The sequence below is a fragment of the Elaeis guineensis genome, chromosome 12 (genome assembly GCF_000442705.2).
Source record: "Elaeis guineensis isolate ETL-2024a chromosome 12, EG11, whole genome shotgun sequence".
Taxonomy (NCBI): Eukaryota; Viridiplantae; Streptophyta; class Magnoliopsida; order Arecales; family Arecaceae; genus Elaeis; species Elaeis guineensis.
In genome coordinates, this window is record NC_026004.2 from 19,791,317 (window position 1) to 19,810,621 (window position 19,305).

At 41.2% G+C, this 19,305-nt stretch overlaps 1 protein-coding gene across 2 annotated transcripts; it reads right to left on the bottom strand.

Moving 5' to 3' along the window:
* Positions 1-1,304: 1,304 nt before the first annotated feature.
* Positions 1,305-9,610, bottom strand: LOC105054715 (UDP-galactose transporter 1). Of its 2 annotated transcripts, none has more exons than XM_073246701.1 (5): positions 8,696-9,609; positions 4,017-4,266; positions 3,671-3,878; positions 1,942-2,173; positions 1,305-1,859 (listed from the first exon to the last, which is right to left on the bottom strand). In XM_073246701.1, exons 1-5 carry the CDS (start codon positions 8,804-8,806, stop codon positions 1,638-1,640), a joined length of 1,023 nt encoding a protein of 340 aa, XP_073102802.1. In that variant the 5' UTR covers positions 8,807-9,609; the 3' UTR covers positions 1,305-1,637. The 2 variants fall into 2 exon arrangements, with proteins under 2 accessions (XP_073102802.1, XP_073102803.1); XM_073246702.1 differs by having other exon boundaries at positions 1,666-1,859; positions 1,942-2,162; positions 8,696-9,610.
* Between the last annotated feature and the right edge of the window lie 9,695 nt (positions 9,611-19,305).

The following is a 19,305-nucleotide window of genomic DNA, read 5'->3' on the forward strand; positions in this document are numbered from 1 at the left end:
GGAATCTGGAACAGATAGGAAAGGAATAAGCATGAAAAAGATGGAGTGCATTCCTTGGGGTCCCTTAGGAGTCGGTATTTATAGGCAGAAATCGGACACCATCAGGAGGCGAGGGCGTGGGGCATCATCTTTGTCGTACTGGATGCAGCACTCCGATATCCTCATCCTGATTTTACGGGATTCAAAGTTTGTGTATTGTCTTATCTGTCGGTGCTGGCTATTATCAATGATCGCAGGATTTGGGAGACCACGCGAAGCCAAGGGTCAACCTTTCCCATTACATTAGCTTGGGTAGGTTTTTGAAGTGCTTTGGGTTGGCAGGACCAAAGTTCTCTTTGCCTCAATGCCAATAGAGGCAAGTACCTGGATGTCAGCCTTCGTCATCCATATCACTCTCAATTCATGTTCCTGTTCTTTCATAGTTTCACCTTGTCCACAACCAAAAAGATTTGGAGACTCATGATGGATTTTGGTCCAACAAATTGGTCATCTTTTTTGCTTCACTTGTTGGTTTAAGTTTCTCATATTCAAACTATGCAAATTTTGACCCGGAATGACGTACTGCAAAATCTTCTTGAGGTATGATCCATTGGTTGAGGTGAGAGAACATGAGAAATGCAGGGACCAAACATTTTTGGATGCTGCAAAGTAACAGGAGAGAAATTCAGGCGCCCAAAACGTTTTTGATTTTATGAACTTTTATTGTTTCTAATTCTGGTTTATAACCTATCATGGTCAGGTGGAGTTGGAGACACTTGTGAAGGACCCAAGCTTAGTCTAATATCTTGAAATGGAACATTTGTCAAAGGAGCTATTGCTTATCACTGAATTGAAGCATGCATTTGCCAGTTCAACTATTTTCTCTTAATTGATACCTTTCGCTGCTGACTGCAGCAGGTTAACAAAGCGGCCATCTGATACTGGCTGCGGGGAAACAGAGCAAGTGAGCGGAAGGATACCTGGTCAGCACTCCACGGCGGAAGAATTTGCGGCTCTAGGCCTAAATAATGAAGACTTAGGATAAATTCCTAAGTGCTCTAACGAAAAATAACCTTCCTTGCCTTGTGTTCATCTCTTGCAAAGCAAAACCCTGTCCTGACGCCTTCCGCATGAGCTTCTGTTGACACACATCAATCATTCTCTGTATCGCACATTTGGCTCATTGATTTCCATTATTACATGGTACTTTCTCAAGTTCGGTAACTATGTTGCTTCTCTTCAGCTAGTAGTTGTCACAAAGCGTTTATGAAGTTGAATCAGCTCAAATGCCCTTCAAAGATCAACACTCTACAGACCCTTCAAAATGTGCAGTATGTACATGCCTATAACAGCATATCCTTGTATTAAATAAGATAAAGTTGATATAATCACGAGGAACAACAAGAAAAGCCTCTTTCTTGAGTATAATTTTGAACAGCCATAACGAGTACATGGCAACTGAAAAATCAAACCACCCTCACAGCTGCTGTATTTTTTTGCTTCCAATGTAGTGCCTGTAACTGACTAAAAGCTGGGCTTGGGTTTGTGGAACATGGAAATACAAAGGTAACCACAGCTTGTACTTTCTCTCCTCTGAAGTACATCTATCATCAATGCCAATCAACAGTTAGATCAGGTGAATAAATATCTGTATGATGTTAAACTTCTTGTTTATCATTTATAAGTGGTAGCATCTCCATTCGACTTCTGGGGGTGCGTGGAGTACGTGGTGTTCCAGGAACAGCAGGTTGCTGAGAAAGCTTGTGTCTAACATATCCATAGAACGTGCAGCCGGAAAGTGTGATTGCACATCCAACAGCATTAAGAGCAGAAATTGGGTTCCGGAAGATAAGCCATGAGACCAAAACAGCAACTGCAACCTGCAAAACAAAATATGTAATCACTTCATAGCAAACAGAATGTTGTGAAAGGTTAATGGAAGAATAGTAAATCGAAACTAACTTTGAGATTGCCAGCAACGTTGAAAGTAATAGCAGTTGTTGAGTGGATGACATAAAATATAGAGAAATTGAGACAAAAGGCCAGCACTCCTGAGAAGAAAATGATGATCAATGACGAATAAATTGATTGGTGAGTGTAAAACCAGTTCATAACTCCGCTTCCTTCGAGCACCATTGCTGGAACAACCAGTATCATGGTTGCAAAGGGTGCCATGTAATATACTGTGTTTATGCTACAAGAGAGAAAATATTAATAGACAAGCAAGAGGAATTGGAAAAATTCTAAGCCAGAGGAATCTGAACCTTCCAGTAAACCATATACGTTTCTTCAATAAGGTATAGTTTAAGTGATATGCAGTAATCTAGTTCACATGTTTCATAGTTACACCCTCCTAAAAGAAATAAGAGGCAGAGTTTGTGTTCTATCCACGATAGAAATTTGAAAGGATCTTCTTGCCATCATTCGTATTCAAGCAATTTCACAAGCACATGGAATTCTAAGATTCATTTCTTCGAAAACATATGCTATGCTTTTTTTTCACAGTACTGTTCAGCAATTTATAGTCTCGATGATTAAAACCAGCAACCCAGCATTTTGTACTTCAACATCTCTCTTGCTTCAACTAGTTTTCTACTGTTTACCCTTCTGCACTCTTGACTTCAGCACCCAGACAACTAAGAAAGCAGGAATCAGTGTTCTTGCAAGAAAAATATAAGTAATTTCTTACTTAATAAAAACCACATGATTTTGTCATTTTTCTGATGTCACAAAAAATTTTATTAACCACATAATCGCACTGTTTCTTTATCCAAAACCTTCAGAGGAATTGTTTGTATCATGACCACCACACAAATTGGTCAACTTTGTCTCTCAACCAGATTCTCAGGAAATACTTGTCAAATTCATAATTACAGACAATGTTCTAGTGTTTGAAAAAGAACTCAAATTTGGATGATGTGACCAGACTTTCATCAAAAAAAGGTCTATATAAGACTTTCTTTTGGTGGAAATGTTATATGTTGTCTTAATCTATGTAACATGTTACAAATTAAAAAAAGTGACTTATCTCTTGGTCTTTGTTATTAACTCATTTTAAAGAAATAAAGAACTCTATCAATCAAATTCTCCTCAACCATTGACAGAGGTCAAGTGAAATACGTACATATATAGTATAACTGCAAAATCCTATGAATTTGAAGAACTTGACATCCCTGCGGTTGCCCAATGCAGCATCCAGAGCACAGTCCAAGCAATGCACTTACAAACATGAAATGATGCTTGGCCCGAACTACAGATCACACGCCAGAAGATCAACCTTTCATTATATGTGATTCCCAAAAGATTAAGAATTAGAGAATTACTAATATACAATTAATCAACAACTCAACATATACATTTTAAAGCACAGGAGTTCTAATCAAGAGTCAAAGAAAAATGAGGACAAGAAAAATAACCTAGCAGCTAATTTAAAAAAATGCTTAATTGTGTCATAGCAATAAGTAAATTAAACCTTCAACAAGCAAACACAAATTTCCTATATTATAAACTTTCGATTATGGAAACCGTATTTATTAGCTTTGACGTATGAAATCTAAACAAAATGTACAAGGTTGCAATAATATTGACAATACAGCATCAAAAGAATCAGGTAAGTAGCTATCAGCACAATTTCAATATTCAAAATTTAAAGTGCAAATATCTTACATCATAACATATATTGATCTGCTACCTGTCAAATTTATATCCATGAAGTAGCGACTCTGCTAGAATAGTCTTTGTAGATGTAGCCAGACAACCAAACAAGGCAGCACAAAATCCAAATATGTTGAAACTAAGCTCTGTTACAGAGGTCAAAAGAATCCCCCCAACAATGGGTATCAGAGAAGCCCAAATATGCCACTCAAAATATTTTCTCCACACTAACCACTGCAGGATGACTGTTTCAGATGCAAAAAAACATCAGAACTGGAGATCAATCAAATTGAAAAGGCATACAAACAAAAACAGAGGTCATGGATAAAAATCCAAAAAAAAAAAAGAAAAAGAAAATCCAAGCAGATCAAGTCATAGCGAACCTGTTGTTGCAGGAGTAAATGATTTTATTGCCTGCATGAAAGAAACAGGAATGTACCGCAAGCTCACATTCCCCAACACAATGTTGATGCAAAACACAAATGACATAGGAAATATCCTTCTCCAACGGTCTTCAGGATCAACCTCAATTAGTGGTTTAATTTTAAGCAATCTGATGGCAATATATGCTCCAACAGCAGAGCATATAAAGTGGATGCATGATAATGTCAGAGGAAACTTGAATTCCAATTTCTGTATTCAAAAAGTTGTCTTCAGGTTAGCCAGCTTGTAAGTTCAAGGTGTAACAAAGTCATGTCATTACATAGAACAGTACGTAACCAAAACAAAGTTTTCTTTTGACCATATGTTTGTGATGATGACGAAATGAGCACAAGCATATGAATGAATAATGTTAAATAAAAAAATCTACGCCAAAAAATTGGATCAGAACATCCTATGAGTACAAGTTATGTAGAAATCGTTCATGCTTGTACAGGAATATGTTAAACTACTTGTAAAAGGGTGGCTGTGGGGTCTAGGAAGGGTCATATATACAAAGCCTTATCACTGCATGTGGAGATGCCATTTTTGTGCTTCGAACCCATGATACCTAGGTCATGATGGAGGAACTTTACCATTACACCCGGGCTCACCTCTATTTGTTAAACTATCTGCCAAACATGTAGTTTTGTTTAAAAGTACAATCTAATGACATTAGTGCTCGGCACTTCTTTCAACATCTTCAGCATTCCTTAAAACTGGCTTGGCTTCTTCTCTAAGGGAAAAGAAGATGTCATGGCCTAGCCCATAGGGCTCTTGGGCCTGGCAAACTTTGCTGAGCCCAAAAGAACCCACGATGGGAGGAGCATGAATCCTAACCGGAGTCTTCTTCCTCTCCGACTCCGGCAAAATCGGATCGATAGAGTCCGGCAAGGATTAGAAAAACTCCCCTATAAAACCCCCTTCCCCTCCCTTAGGTCTCTACCACGAGATTTTGTGAGATTTTTAAGAGATTAGAGGGATTTTTTTGAGGTTTTTCCACGAGCTCTTAGACGGAAAGAAAGGTCGCCGGAGTTCTTCTCGACCGTCGGAGCAAGGTAAGCCCCTTTCTCTTCTTTATTCCAGACCTTTCCCCACCGCCAGCGTGCAAGGAAGCCGGCAAGTTGCCGGTTTGGGTTCAAACAGGGCCATCCCTGTTTTATTTTTATTTTCCTCCCCCATGTGCCACCGGCAACAGCCACCGTTGGGACTGTCATCGGGGCTGCACGTTCGCTGTCGTTGGGAGCTATCAGGGGTGGCCGAAGTCGGCCGTCCTTGGCTGTGTGTGGTGGAAGAGAGGATGAGGGGGATCGGATCCCCTATTTTGGCCAAAGAGAAGAGAAAAAGAGATTTCTTCTCTCTCTTCTCAAATAATTAATAAAATCAAATAATTAATAAATTAAATAATTAATTAATCAATTTATCAGATGGTTAGAGGAATTTGAAAAAAAAATGTTAGGGACAAGGGTGAGGATCCTGATAAACCTCAATAGAAGATTTTAGAAAATTAATTTGATTAATTTAATTTATTTTATAATATTGATTTAATAGGAGAACAGTCCATCAGACAGAAGAGCAGTGAGTAGGGTTTTAACATTCAGAGCATAAGGCAATGAGTCTGATTTATCACTGATTGAGGTAAGAATCCCTATACATAATCATCACTATATATGCTATTTTACCGTTGATATTGTATCATTGATTTTGCATCGTTGAAATTCATGATCGATGAATTTGCTATGCTTAAGACACCATTATTTGCTTATATGATTTCTAAGCATGAGTATGTTATGTCAATATATATGTATCAGTGATTGATGGCATGATTACATAGATATGACATATCTATTTTGATCACACTATAAATCGGAATTGATTTGATGAAATCAACATATAATAATTAAATGAAAAAGATATGGTTTGGACTAGCCTCGTCATGTGGATCAGCCAGTCAGGAGCTCATGTCTGGGACAGCCCAGCAGGAGCTAATGTCTGGGACAGCCCCCACGGACTTATACCTGGATCAACCGGTCAGGAGCTCATGCCTGGGATAGCCCACCAGAAGCTTATGCCTGGGACAGCCCTCATGGACTTATATGTGGATCAGCCAGCCAGGAGCTCATGCTTGGGACAGTCCGCCAGGAACTTATACCTGGGACAGCCTTGAAAGGCTTATGAGTAAAAATTTGATCGGATGGAGACTGAGGCATGGTTGAGATTAGCCTAAAGCCGAAAAGGATAAAAGATTATCAAATTGAAATTGTGGAAAGATGAATCAAATGTTAAGATTTTTGTAAATTAATGTTGAATAAAGACCTCATGTGATGGTATATGATGATCTATTTTTATTTAAATGCATGTTTATGCCAGTATTTGAGTTGTTTTATATATATATGAGTCTTCATAAAATTGTATTGGTATTAATATATTTCTCACTTTATCCATTAGTCTGATGTACATATGCAGTCATTCTTACTAAGCTGAGGAAGCTCATATTCCTTTGTTGTTTTTTTCAGACCCACAAGATGCTTAGTTTGGATGGATTGGGCGAGAGAAGACAAGTACTGAAGCTTTTAGTAGTTTAGCTAGTTTAAATTCTCTGATACAAATGAACATTTGAATGATTGTATTTGAACAAAATTTACTATTTGATTTGGAGTTACGATTCGATTGATATGTTTGGTATTTAATTGGTTATTTAAAATATTTGAGTGTATAATTATTTAGGCCTTACATGATCTATAGAGCACTGCTCTAGAGATTGTGTGGCCGTGTCACGTGGCCAACCCAGGTGCTGGGTTTGGGGCATGACAGAAGAAGAAGAAGAAGCTGGTTTCATATGTTAAAGATCTTTACTTTTATGAAATACTAAATGATTTTGGAAAAAGACAATGATCCATAACCTATATTCTTCAGCATAATAATTTCAAAATGATCATAAAAAATTTGTTTCCCATCAATAAGACTAAAGAATAATGACAATTTCTCAGTATGAACAGATAATGATGATATTAATTTTGCATTACATTTAAACTTGTTTGGTCAATGCAACTGAAGTGCTACCATAACTTAACCCTTGCAATGGTAAATATAGACACACATACTTTGACACATAGAGTAAATATGAAATGAACAAGAACTGGAAGGCGAGGGAGAAAAAAAAAAAAAACAAGAAACAACCAAAAAATCTAACTTGCTAATGGCAACCAGTCTGGTAATATCCACCCATAGATGATACTGAACAAATGACTGCCAAGAAGCTCCTTGAGAGAGGATCCTTATCCATAGTGGATAAACCTTTTACCTTGGACATTTTATTGGATCCATAGAAAGTGTACCAATATGAATCACAAAATCACAATTTATAAATGGATTTTTTCCTGCACCATTCCAGTAAGTAGAAAGAATCTGCAAAATATTCAACGTAGTGAGACCATCATCTCCACCTAAAGATTGAAACAGGTGCTTTCCTGTTTTAACCTATGGTAAAACCTCAACTAGACAGATAGTTGTTTGGTCCTACAGGCTACAAGGGCCAACAAAGAAGGAGGGCAAAGGAAGGGCAAAGTAATCATTGTCTTCAATCTAAGATCCCCTTGGCTCATGATTAAAGGTAAGACAAACAAGCAGCCACTTCTCACGGACATTTGGAGAGTTGAGCTGACTAAAGTATTGTTGCTCAGACCACAAAACCTAATCAAAGCACCTTCCAGTGTTCTGGCTAATGAGATTCCTACCCCTAGTGATATATTCAGCACCTCTCTTCATTTTAGTTGGAGAAGAGGCTGTGAAGGGCATATCAAGGTCAGTATAACCTTCCACCTCATGAATGCTGATAGTATATTATCAACATTGCTTACCTGCACTTGCCAATTGGAGGTGAAAATCCTTCTCATAAAGATATGAGGGTTTTCAAAAACCTCCACTACAAGAATCCAATTATTACTTGTTCGCAAATATTTTTTTGCTCCTCTTCTTACTAAAAGGAGATGAATTGTGTTCACCTCCACAGAGTTCCTCTAGTTGATCCTATCGAGGGAACTACTATCTGGTACATGCAATCCTTTTCACCCATGTCTCCTCCAATTCATCATAGTTGCCTTCTTCTGAGCAGCCCAACTTGAACAAATACTAGAGAGCACTACTACTAAAAGAATTATGCACATGAGGATGACATTTTCCTCAATCTCCTCTCCTAGAAAATATGACTATATTCTAAGCCATCCTTGACCACTGGAAAACAGTTTCAAGGGAATTTCTCCCCACCTCTCCACTAAACTCTCGACCCACTAAGCTTCTGCAGCTGTTTTAATTCAAGAAAGCATGTTAAGACAATTCTCCAAAAACAAGGCATAAAAAGACAAGAACTTCATGAAAGGAAAAAAAAAAAAATCAAAGAAATGCATTGGATTATAAAACTAAAATAATCATAGAACATCACAATCAAATCTGGCATTAAATCCACACTGGAACCTAAAGATCAAATCCGATTCACAAATCCCAGAACTCGAACAAGCAAATTAGCAAACCAAAATCAAGATTCCAGTAACATCCCACCTAGGACACTAAATTATCATCCAAATTCACCACAAAAAAACATGCTAATTTAGCTCAAAACAGGGAAAGGAGAGAAGAAGGAGACCTGGAAGATCCACTTGTTCATGATGATGACGGTGACGTTGAATCCCCACCACTGGAGGATGGCCAGCATCGCCCGGAACATCCCCCAAGGCAGCATCCGGCTCTCCTCCATCTCTTCTCTGCTTCGATCCGATCGTTCTCTATCCAATCCCCTCGCCTCCACCCAAAAATTTCACCACCCAAGACAGCCCACCGAGCAAGTCGTAACGGCCTATCCAAAGATTAATACTCCGCTGCCCTAGATCTGTTCGAATTAAATCTCCACTGAAACCGGATTTAAATCCCAGCTGAAACCGCCGGGAGAGGGGAGGAGAAGGCGTGTGAGAAAGTCCGGGGGAGGACGAGGCGGCGGGGAAGGAAAGAAGCAGCGGACGCGGGGCTCCGCTCCGGGGAGTGTGATATTGATGATGCTGGTGTCCCGCTCTACTATTTTTATTTCTTGCCTGCTTCGCTTCTTTCTTACAAAAAAGAAACAAGAATTATTAGAAGGGGCCAAAGGAGCAACGGCGGGACATGAGAGAGAAAAGAGAGACTTCTAATCTAATATATATATATATATATATATATATATATTAAAATGGACGTCTTTCGGTGGAGAAGCCTCCATTTGATATGTGTATTTTTGAGAAAAGCGGAGGAAGGCGTGTGTGAGCGCTGCGGCCTTGGGAAAAGCAGAGGAAATTATCTGAACGCGGCTCTCGGCCTCCGTTCCCCCTTCATCGACCGCACCCTCCTCCGCGCATGCGACCACACGTTCTGTTGCCCGAATATCGGGCTGACGAGCTGGGTCCGGCTGCCGATCCACGACGCCGACTTCGGATGGGGCCGGCCGGTGTTCATGGGGGCTGGTCTTTGTGCTTCCCAATTTCGACAGCGACGGCAGCCTCTCGCTGGCCATCTCGCTGTGTAATAACCCAGAATTAAAAAAAAAAAAAATAGAGGAGGAAGACTCCTAACCGGAGTCTTCTTCCTCTCCGTTTACGATGAAATCGGACCGATAAAGTCCGATCAGAGATAGAAAATCTCCCCTATAAAACCCTCCTACCCTCCCTTATGTCTCTGCAATTGGTTTTGGAGAGATTTTTAAGAAATTGATGGATTTTTCCAAGAGGATCCGCGAGTTCTTAGATGGGAAAAAGAGGTTCGCCGGAGCTCTTCTCAACCGCCGGAGCAAGGTAAGCCCCTCCCCTTCTTCCTCTCCCTCTTTCTTTTCTTCCCTGGCCCAAAGCCTCGCCGCCGGCCACCGTCTTTGCCGAAAATCAGTCGCAAAAGAATCCCCTGTTTCTGAATCTTCCTTTGATTTTTGCCGGCCGAACCTTGCCGCCGGCCGTCCATTGCCCATCGCTGCCTCCACCTATTGCCGGATCTCCGGCCAAGCCGCCGGAGCCCGAGCCACCGAGGGGGTGGGGGACCTCACGGTCCTCCCCTGTTTCAGCCAAGGGAGGCCGCGGGAAGAAAAGAAGAAGGAAGAAGAAGAAGAAAAGAAAAGAAAAGAAAAAGGAAAAAGAAAAAGAAAAGAAAAAGGAAAAAGAAAAAAAGAGAAAGAGAAAAATAAAAATAAAAATAAAATAAAATAAAAAGAAGAAGAAGAGAGAAAAATTTTCTCTCCATCCTCTCTCTACCTTCTCTCTCTACATTTTCTCTCTCTAGATTCTCTCTCTAGACTTTTCTCTCTCTTTACAGATTTTGTCTCTCTAGTATCTTTTCTTCCTCTCTGATTGCATCATGAACCCTAGGATAAAATTGAGATGAAAATAAGATGATCTGAGATTGCTCCGAAATTCGTGCGATAGATCTGATCCCAGTCCGATTCTATTCGAAATTGTAACACTTGATTCATATTGAGTCACCCTGATAGGACCTCTGATGATCTCGATCATAAGTGCCTCATCGGAAGGATACGAAGGTTTCTCTCTCCACTCTCTCTCTACTTTCTCTCTCTAGAATTTTTTCTCTCTTCATGAATTTTCTCTCTCTAGAAGTCTTATGGATCAGTGGAGGATCCAGATACATAGACAAATTCTAATTTTGATTAATCCTAAGAGAGTCCTCGATCTGTATTATTAGGATCGATTATCGGTAATTTTCTCCATATATGATCTTTATATTTGATCAGGGTTACGAAGAGATGATTGTCTGCAAATAATATCGAGTGGAATATTTTGTTAAAGAAATTCATAAATCAAAGAAGAACATTGATTTCTGTGCTTGGATCAGTCACCGATAAAGATAAGAATCCCTGTACATGATCACTATTATATATATGCTATTTTACTGTTGGTCTTGCATTATTGGTTTTGCATTGTCGGATTTGAGATCGATGAATTTATTATATCTGAGATACTGTTATTTAATTTTGAGCATTAGTATGTTATGCCAATATATATGTATCAGAGATTGATGGCATAATTATATGGATATGATATATTTGAATTGATCATAATGCAAGTCGGAATTGATTTGATGAAATCAATACAAAATGATTAAATGAAAAGAAAGAGATATATGGTATGGACTAGTCTTGTCATGTGGAACAGCCCGCTAGGAGCTTATGCCTGGGACAGCCCCCACTGGCTTACAGGTGGATCAGCCGGCCAGGAGCTCATGCCTGGGACAGCCCGCCAGGAGCTTATGCCTGGGACAGTCTCTCACGGGCTTTGGTACGTGGGACAGCCGGCCAGGAGCTCATCCTGGGACAGTCTTGAAAGACTTTTTAAGTGGATTCGATCCGGATGATGACTGAGGTATAGAATTGGATAGTCCAGAACTAGAAAGAAAAGGTTAAAAATCATGTGATTACGAAAGGAAAAATGAAAGATAAGACATGAAATAATTGTTGAATAAAAGGGGTTTCACCTGTTAACATATGATGATGCATCTATTTTAACAAGACAGAAAATTTATGAATGTTTGCATTATTCTGGACATTGAACATGAGATTTTATATTTTATTGCTATTTCTTATTTTCAGACTATATTACTATATCAGTGTGATATGGGAATTCTTACAGGGCTGTAAAGCTCACACCTCTTCATCTTTCTTTTTCTTCTCAGAGTTACAGGATGCTTATGATTGGCTATGATCTGAATTTACGGGTGAGCAGAAGGATAAATAGAGTGTCATAGTATCTGATCAGAAAATTGAAGAAATTTAAATTGTAATTATGTAAGATTTTATGAATTATTATTGAAATTAAATATTATGGTTGATGAGGTTGTAATGATTTAATTTGGCCTTGCATATTCTTTAGGGCTTGCTCTAAGGAGTGTGCGGCCATCACGTATCCGACCCGGGAGTTGGGTTCGAGACGTGATACGCTGCAAGCCGAGCGCATGCACCCAATTGAGACTCCTGAGGAAGGGGAGAGGAAGAGGCCGTTGGCGGCCGCAGGCGAGTGCGGAGGGCGGCGCTTGGAGGCCGCGGCGGCGGAGGAAGGGGAGGGGAAGGGGCCATTGGGGTCACTGGAGGAGGGCTTGAGGAGCCGGTGGAGATCAGCGGGAGGTGGCGGCGAGGAGAGATTTGTGGGAAGGAAAGCACCTGAGGGAGATTGGAGGAGGAGGGCCGTCACCGTCTCCATCTCCGCCTGGACGCCACCCACACAGTCCACTGAGGAGGTGACCGGATACTTTTGCTCGATCGCGTCAGGATCCGGTGACGCCAAGAAAAGACAAAAAGAAGAAAGGAAAATAGCGAATCACGAATTACGCCAGCGAGCATGTCCGGCCACAACGAGGCCACGGCCACGGTGGCCATGGTGGTAGTGGTGGTGGCGATGGGTGGAGCCACCGCATGGGTTGAGACTTTTGCTTGGAAGGGAGAGAAAGCAAGAGAGAAAGGGGAGTGGAGGGCGGGAGAGGAGCTTGACAGGGCGGCCGAACAAGCCTCGGTGAATGATGCCGGCGACGGCGACCCCAACATTGTCCTACGACGGCTATGGCTGCTGATGCTGTTGCCCCTCTCTGCCATCTTCTTCGAGAGCGGAGCGGAGAAGCCAACGATGCCTGCGAGGAGAGCTCGGGAAGGGCGCTGCTTTGATCCATGGGGCAGCGTACCGATGCTACTTGGCCGGATCCATGGGGCAGCGCTGCTTTGATCCTGGCTAGGCTTCTCTTTTTCTTTCAGAGCAGTTACTCCACTCTCTTTTGTGTAGTTTAGGAGGTGAGCCAAAAATGGCTAGCGCTAGTTGGAGGGCTAGCGCTAGATATTATGACGGCTTCTCCACTCCAACTAGCGCCGCCGCCACACACACCCCCCTCCCCTTATGGCACATTGGATGTTAGTGTTTTTGCTTTCTCCTGTGGGAAAAAAAAGAGAGTATTGAAATTTAGTAAACTAAATAAATAAACATTACGACTAACTTTGACGTAGATGTGCTACCCAATTAAGCTAATATGCAGTACAATTGATATTCTGTATATTAAAAAAAATTTGCATATAATATTAGATTCATTGAGGATATGTGGGTCAACATTACATCTAAAAAATTATAAATATACAAAAGGTATGCCCAATAACAATCATTTGAGAGCAATATTATATAGTAAAATAGATAGTTCAATGATGGATATTTAAATAAATAGATAATATTTCAAATAAATTTTTAAAAAATACTATTTCATTTTTTATCATGTTATTTATTTGCACATTATTTATATTAATAAATAATATTTTTATTTTTTTTTTAATTTTAAAAATTTCTTGCTGCATCCAAAATTCAGGAGCAAATAATTACAATATCGGGCCAACAATTAGAGATACGCCCCCAAACCAATTCTTGATTGGAATCTTGCATGACCGCTCTTCCTATAAGAGATGGAAATATGATTGTCAAAGGTATTTTTATGATCAAGTTCTGTACATTAATATATTTTCTCTCCATGTCAAGCTCGAATATGTTACGTCGTTAATGGCAATGATGGCCGACGGGCAACATTGCTGATGCTGCCACTAGGAAAGTTGGAGGTATGAGAGGATAAGATTAAAAGAGAAGGAGAAAGAGAGATGGAAGGATTTAAAAATAATTAAAGATAAAAATAATAAGAAATAATGGATTTAGGAAGAAGTTTTATAGAATCAAGAGCGTTGCATCTTCACAAAGTTTGTTCGATAGCTTATAATATATGCCATGCACAAAATATAATTTTTTAAATTATTTTAACTATTTTAAAAATATATATAGAATATATATAATAAAATATATAAATAAAATTAAATATTATTTTAAAAAAATCACATCCCACGCATTGCATGAGATTATAAGCTATTTTGTTATATTTTTTCCATGTATCTATTTTTCCCAAAGCCATCATCCACCACCTGTTTGAAGATAACGTCCTTTGTGTTTTTTGCTTCAGCTAAGAGGGAGGTGCTAGAGTTTGAAGGCCTTACGATGGGGATCCATGGCAACGATGGAGGCGGTGTTGCAGAAGTGGGTGTCGATCTGGAGGAAGGTCGGCAGTGGGGTAGATGGAAGAGATGAAGAGACTCCCAGAATGAAAAAAGAAAGAAAATATCCAACACAAAACCCCAGCCATCATCTAAGCTTCACTATTCGACTGCTCCAAGCCTGCCACCCAGTTGGGACTTTTGAAGATGGACAAAATAGAGAAAAAATAGGTGAAAATATAGGAAAAAACCCCAGCCATTTTCTAAGCTTCCCTATTTGCTTCTTTTCCTTTCATTTTATTATCTTTTTTTTTTTGAAGAAATAGGCTGAGATTGGGATAATCATATATAATGCATGCACGGGCAAGGGTGAGGGCGGCATCGGTGAGGGAGGGGTAGGAAAGGTAGTAATGGTGGAGGCGAAGGAGGGATCGGGGAGGGAGAGGTGGTAGTGGTAGCAGTAGTGGTGGTGCAGCCGAGGCTTTCGTCACACGCGAGGTGGACATAAGATTTCAGTGGTGAAGAAGCCTCGGTGAACGCTACCGACAACGGTGGTGGCGATCGAGAGCTTGAAGAGGAGGGTGGCTACGGCACAGGCGAGGGCAAGGGCGAGGGCGGCGTCGGTGAGGGAGGGGTAGGAGACATGGTGGTGGTGGTGGAGGCGGAAGAGGGATCAAGGAGAGAGCAGGTGGTAGTGCTAGTGTGGCCAAGGCTTTCACCACACATGAGATGGATGCAGGGGTTTCCATGGTCATGGATTGCCCTATCACGAAAGTTTTGACTGCTCGATTTCTCATAGAAACAGTGAAGGCCCAAGGCGCATCCAGGAGAAATTATTGCATGTGCCAAGTGCAAGTAAAGTAGGGCAAGTCCCAAAGCATATGCATAGTGGATAGTGCATATGCTTTGAGATGTGATTGTTTAAAAATAATATCTAATTTTATTTATCTATTTTATTATATTTATTTTATTATTTTAAAAAAATAATTATACACCATGCATCGTACGGGGTTCTAAACTAGCTCGGGCTAAAAGGAAGCAGGCAAGACATTCGGTTTACAGAAGCGTTCCATGTGGCGTTTGGAGGCTTACGGTTTAGGCTTGGGAAAGAGGTCCGGAGAGTCTTTGGAATTTTTTTTTATTTGTGGAAGTGTGGGGGGCACAGCCAGCCCATTTTGCTTGAGGGTGATGGTGAGAAGATTAAGGAGGCATCGGGTATGTTTGGAATATGTCATTAGATTCATTAAGATTCTCATGCATGAAGAGGTATAGGGTATGACCAAGGTCCGAGGCCAGTTTTATATACGCGGTCCGCCATGGTGCTGTACATAGTCGCCACGAGGAATGGATGGTTATCAACAACAATGCATCACCTTATTTGATGGCTATTTATTTTTTTAATGTTGGGCACCAAATGCGATATAGTATTCTATGATGAAAATCGTGCACTACAGAGGATCCATGCTTATGGTAATTTAAGCTAAAAGTTTGTCAACAAGGTACCTCAAGTATACTAGTTGAGGTCATAATTTATGAACATCACCAAGATTATCTCAAGGATACTGATGGGGTTATGATTTATGAATAGATAAACATAACATATATGGTTACTAATGGGGAGAAATTTGTCACTTAAGCTGAAGACATGGATTAACAGAAGGGTAGATGATATGATAGGAAAGGTCGACATCACAACGCAGTCAGGAATGAAAGTATGTGACTTTGAAGGAATATTTCCATCCAATGTACACTTGGGATCAGCCGGTCCTAATTTCAGGCTCATCCCAACTTCAGTGTCAAGCCTATCCCAGCCTCTGTGACAACCGATATCTGACATCTGTCCAGCATCTACAAACAATCGGATGCCTGAATTTGTCGACCTCCGACTTCAGCTGCAAACATACTTCAATCTTCATCGGTCTCATCTTACTGAATGCAGTTGACTCTAGCCGCTTCTTTCCTTCAGCATCTGTCTCCATTGAGCCACACCGAAGTTTCAACGAAAGAAGCTGATCCAACCCAATTCATGCCCTTATTTCAAATTTTAAAGATGCCTGCGATGGTTTCGAAATTGATAAGACACGTGCAACCATCCGATCTCGAAAATTTTGACCAAAAATTCCACCACATTGTGCCTAAATCGGCCACATAACCTGCCAAAAATAGTCTTCCAACCTTTACCTATAAAAACACCTCCAAGGGGCCCTCTAAGGTGTGCAGCAAATGTTCTCTCTACACTCTTTCCCATATGTTTCTCTGATTTCTGACTTGAACATTAGAAGGTTCACGTCGGAGCCAACTCCAATCAAGACTTATCTTGCAGGATCTTTTTTCGGGAGGATGCACCATCGCTCTAGCCTTTTCAACTGAGTTTCAGATTTTTAAGGCAACAGATTGATGCTAGAGGAAGGATATTTGATCCAATTTTGAGAAGAAGCGATAGATTGAGACCATGGCCCCGCACAAGATGTCTTCCTGATGATCAGTCACCGCTGCTACCTCCCAACCAGCGGAGAATGTAGCCAGTCAACAAGCTCCACCACCGAAGGTTCTTCAGCCACCTCCGCAATAGATAACAGCTATCCAGATGGAGCAGTTCAATCTACTTTCCAGTAGATCCAGACTTTATCTACCATCGTCTAGATGATACAGCAGCTTCACACTATACTGATGGCAGCAGCACTAGCACCAGCATCGGCATTGCCGGTGGCATCACCACCAACCAATGCTACACCGATGATGGATCCACAGCCAGCAAATCCTACACAACAACCTATACCGATATCCCACAAACGACCATCGATCCCCTTGCCAAGCCCTGAGTGGGGGAGATAAACTCATCACTGTTGGCCCCACAGTCTAGAATGGGGAAGATAATGGTCCTCGAGTCTTTGTTTTAGACAGAACTCAACTCCTAGCCGATGATCTCCCCACAGTGCTTGGAGAACTATACCATCCAAGATGCGGATATCGATCACAAATTTTGAAAAATGAATGAGCGGATTGAAGCAATCCACCATCAGACACCGACACGTGATGATGGGTACAATACCAACCCACCATTTAATGATCGGATTATGCAGGAGCCACTCCTCAGAAACTTCAAAATACTGTAGCTAGAGAGATACGATAGGATCACCGATCTCGTGGATCATCTAGAAAGCTTCAAGTCCCTGATGCTCATTCATGAGGCAACCGATGCCGCCCTCTGTCGAGCCTTCCCATCAATTCTGAAGGGCATAGCTCGAAATTAGTACACTAGTCTGAAGTCATGAACAATCTATTCTTTTGACCAGTTGAGCTGATTGTTCGTGGGCCAGTTCGTGAGCAGCAAAAGACAGTAGAAAGGATCTGACTCCCTAATGAATGTGAAGCAGAAAGAAGGAGAGTCTATCCGATCCTATCTAGATCACTTCAATGCGATTGTATTAGAAGTTTGTGACCTGGATTAGTCAGTCACAATGGCTATCCTGAAGGATGGATTACTGAAGAATGGTCTTCGATACCCTGTGAAGAAGACCTACCCTCATGACTTCATCGATATATTGGCTCAGATGGAGAAGTACGTCAGGGCAAACGAAGCAATTGAGGGTGAGCCCCCAGTGAACGAGGTCGAAGAAAGGAAAGAAGACAAATCGAAATCTCCATTAAAGGATCGACAGTGCTCTCGCTCTCTACCCAGACATCGGAGATCCCAAACTTCCCCATGGAACCCTCGACAGAAGAATAATTTTAGAAGAGAGCGACATGTATCTCTGCCTAGGAGATTTATGAACTACACCTTACTGAACGCCGCCTAAGCACAAGTGCTGATGGAGATCAGGGATCATATCCTCCGTGTAGGTAAGCTGTAGATTAGTCCAAGCCAGCGAAACCACAATGAATACTACCTGTACCACCACAACCACGGCCATGACCCTGAAGATTGCATTCAGCTTCGGGATAAGATAGAAGAGCTCATTTGGCATGGGTGCTTGGATCAATTTATCAGGCATCGATAAGAGCGGCAGGAAGAACGACAAAGATCACCCGACCCACTAGAACAACGATAAAGGGAACCCTTTAGAGATCGACTATTGGAAGGATTGAACTTAATTGGAAAACTATCCAATTAAAGGTCCAGGGATTTATTCCTTAGCATATTCTTGATTATTCTCTGGCATATTCTTGTTATTCCCTATCTATATTTGGGTCTCTAGAATATTCTTGTTATTCCCTATCTATATTTGGGTCTACATATTTGTATTTATAGATCCTTGTACGCACTCTTGATTGTAAGAAGAAAAAATAAAAAACAAATAGCCCCTTCTCTTTTTCATCATGGTATCAGAGCATTCAGGTTCTGATCCATTTTTTTCTTTCCCTTCTTAAAACTCTTCTCTTCCATTTTTTTCCCCCTTCTTAAAACCTTTCTCTTCCCTCCATTGCTGATACCACCTCTACCGTCGCCACCGCTGCTTCCTCCTGATTCACAGCGAATCGTTGCCACCGCAGCCATCGCAGCTCCCTTCCTCCCCGACCGCCTCCGTCGAGCCCATCATCCCCACCATCGATCCGTCGATCTCATCCGCGCCGCCTCCCACGACTGGGGTTTCTTCCAGATCACCAACCACGGTATCTCGCTCCTGGTGCTCTACCGAACCATCGCCGTCGTCCGATCCTTCCACGAGCTGCCCTCCGTCGAGTCATCTGCAACCCCCTTCTTCCCAGTCACCGCAGCCCCCTTTCTTCCCGATCGAAATCCCTCCGAAGCCTCCGCTTTCGCCGAGTCCATCCGCAGCTCGCCACCGCAGCCCCGAAATCCCTCCAACGCCTCCACCAAAACCTCTTCACGGCCGAATCCCCGACACCAGCCATCGTCTTCCTTGCCGACGGTGTCACCGACGACGGCATCACCCTCGACAATCCCGTGCTTCACGGGATACATAGTCGGTAACAAATAAAACCACAGTTCTTTCTTTTAACCTTTTATTTATTTCAAAAAAAATAATAAAAAATAAAAAAAATAAAAAAAAAACAAAAAAAAAGAAGAAAAAAAAAAGAAAAAAGAGAAACTTTTATGGCTAGATACTTAAGAAGCCCGCAGTTACAGTGTGTCTGGTGATTCGTGTGTTTGGTGATTCATTGATAATGTGTCTCCGATGATTCGTGTGTGTTGTGATTCATTGATAGTGTGCCAGTGAGATTATCATTCATATTTTGTCTGTATGGCCAATCCAATTACT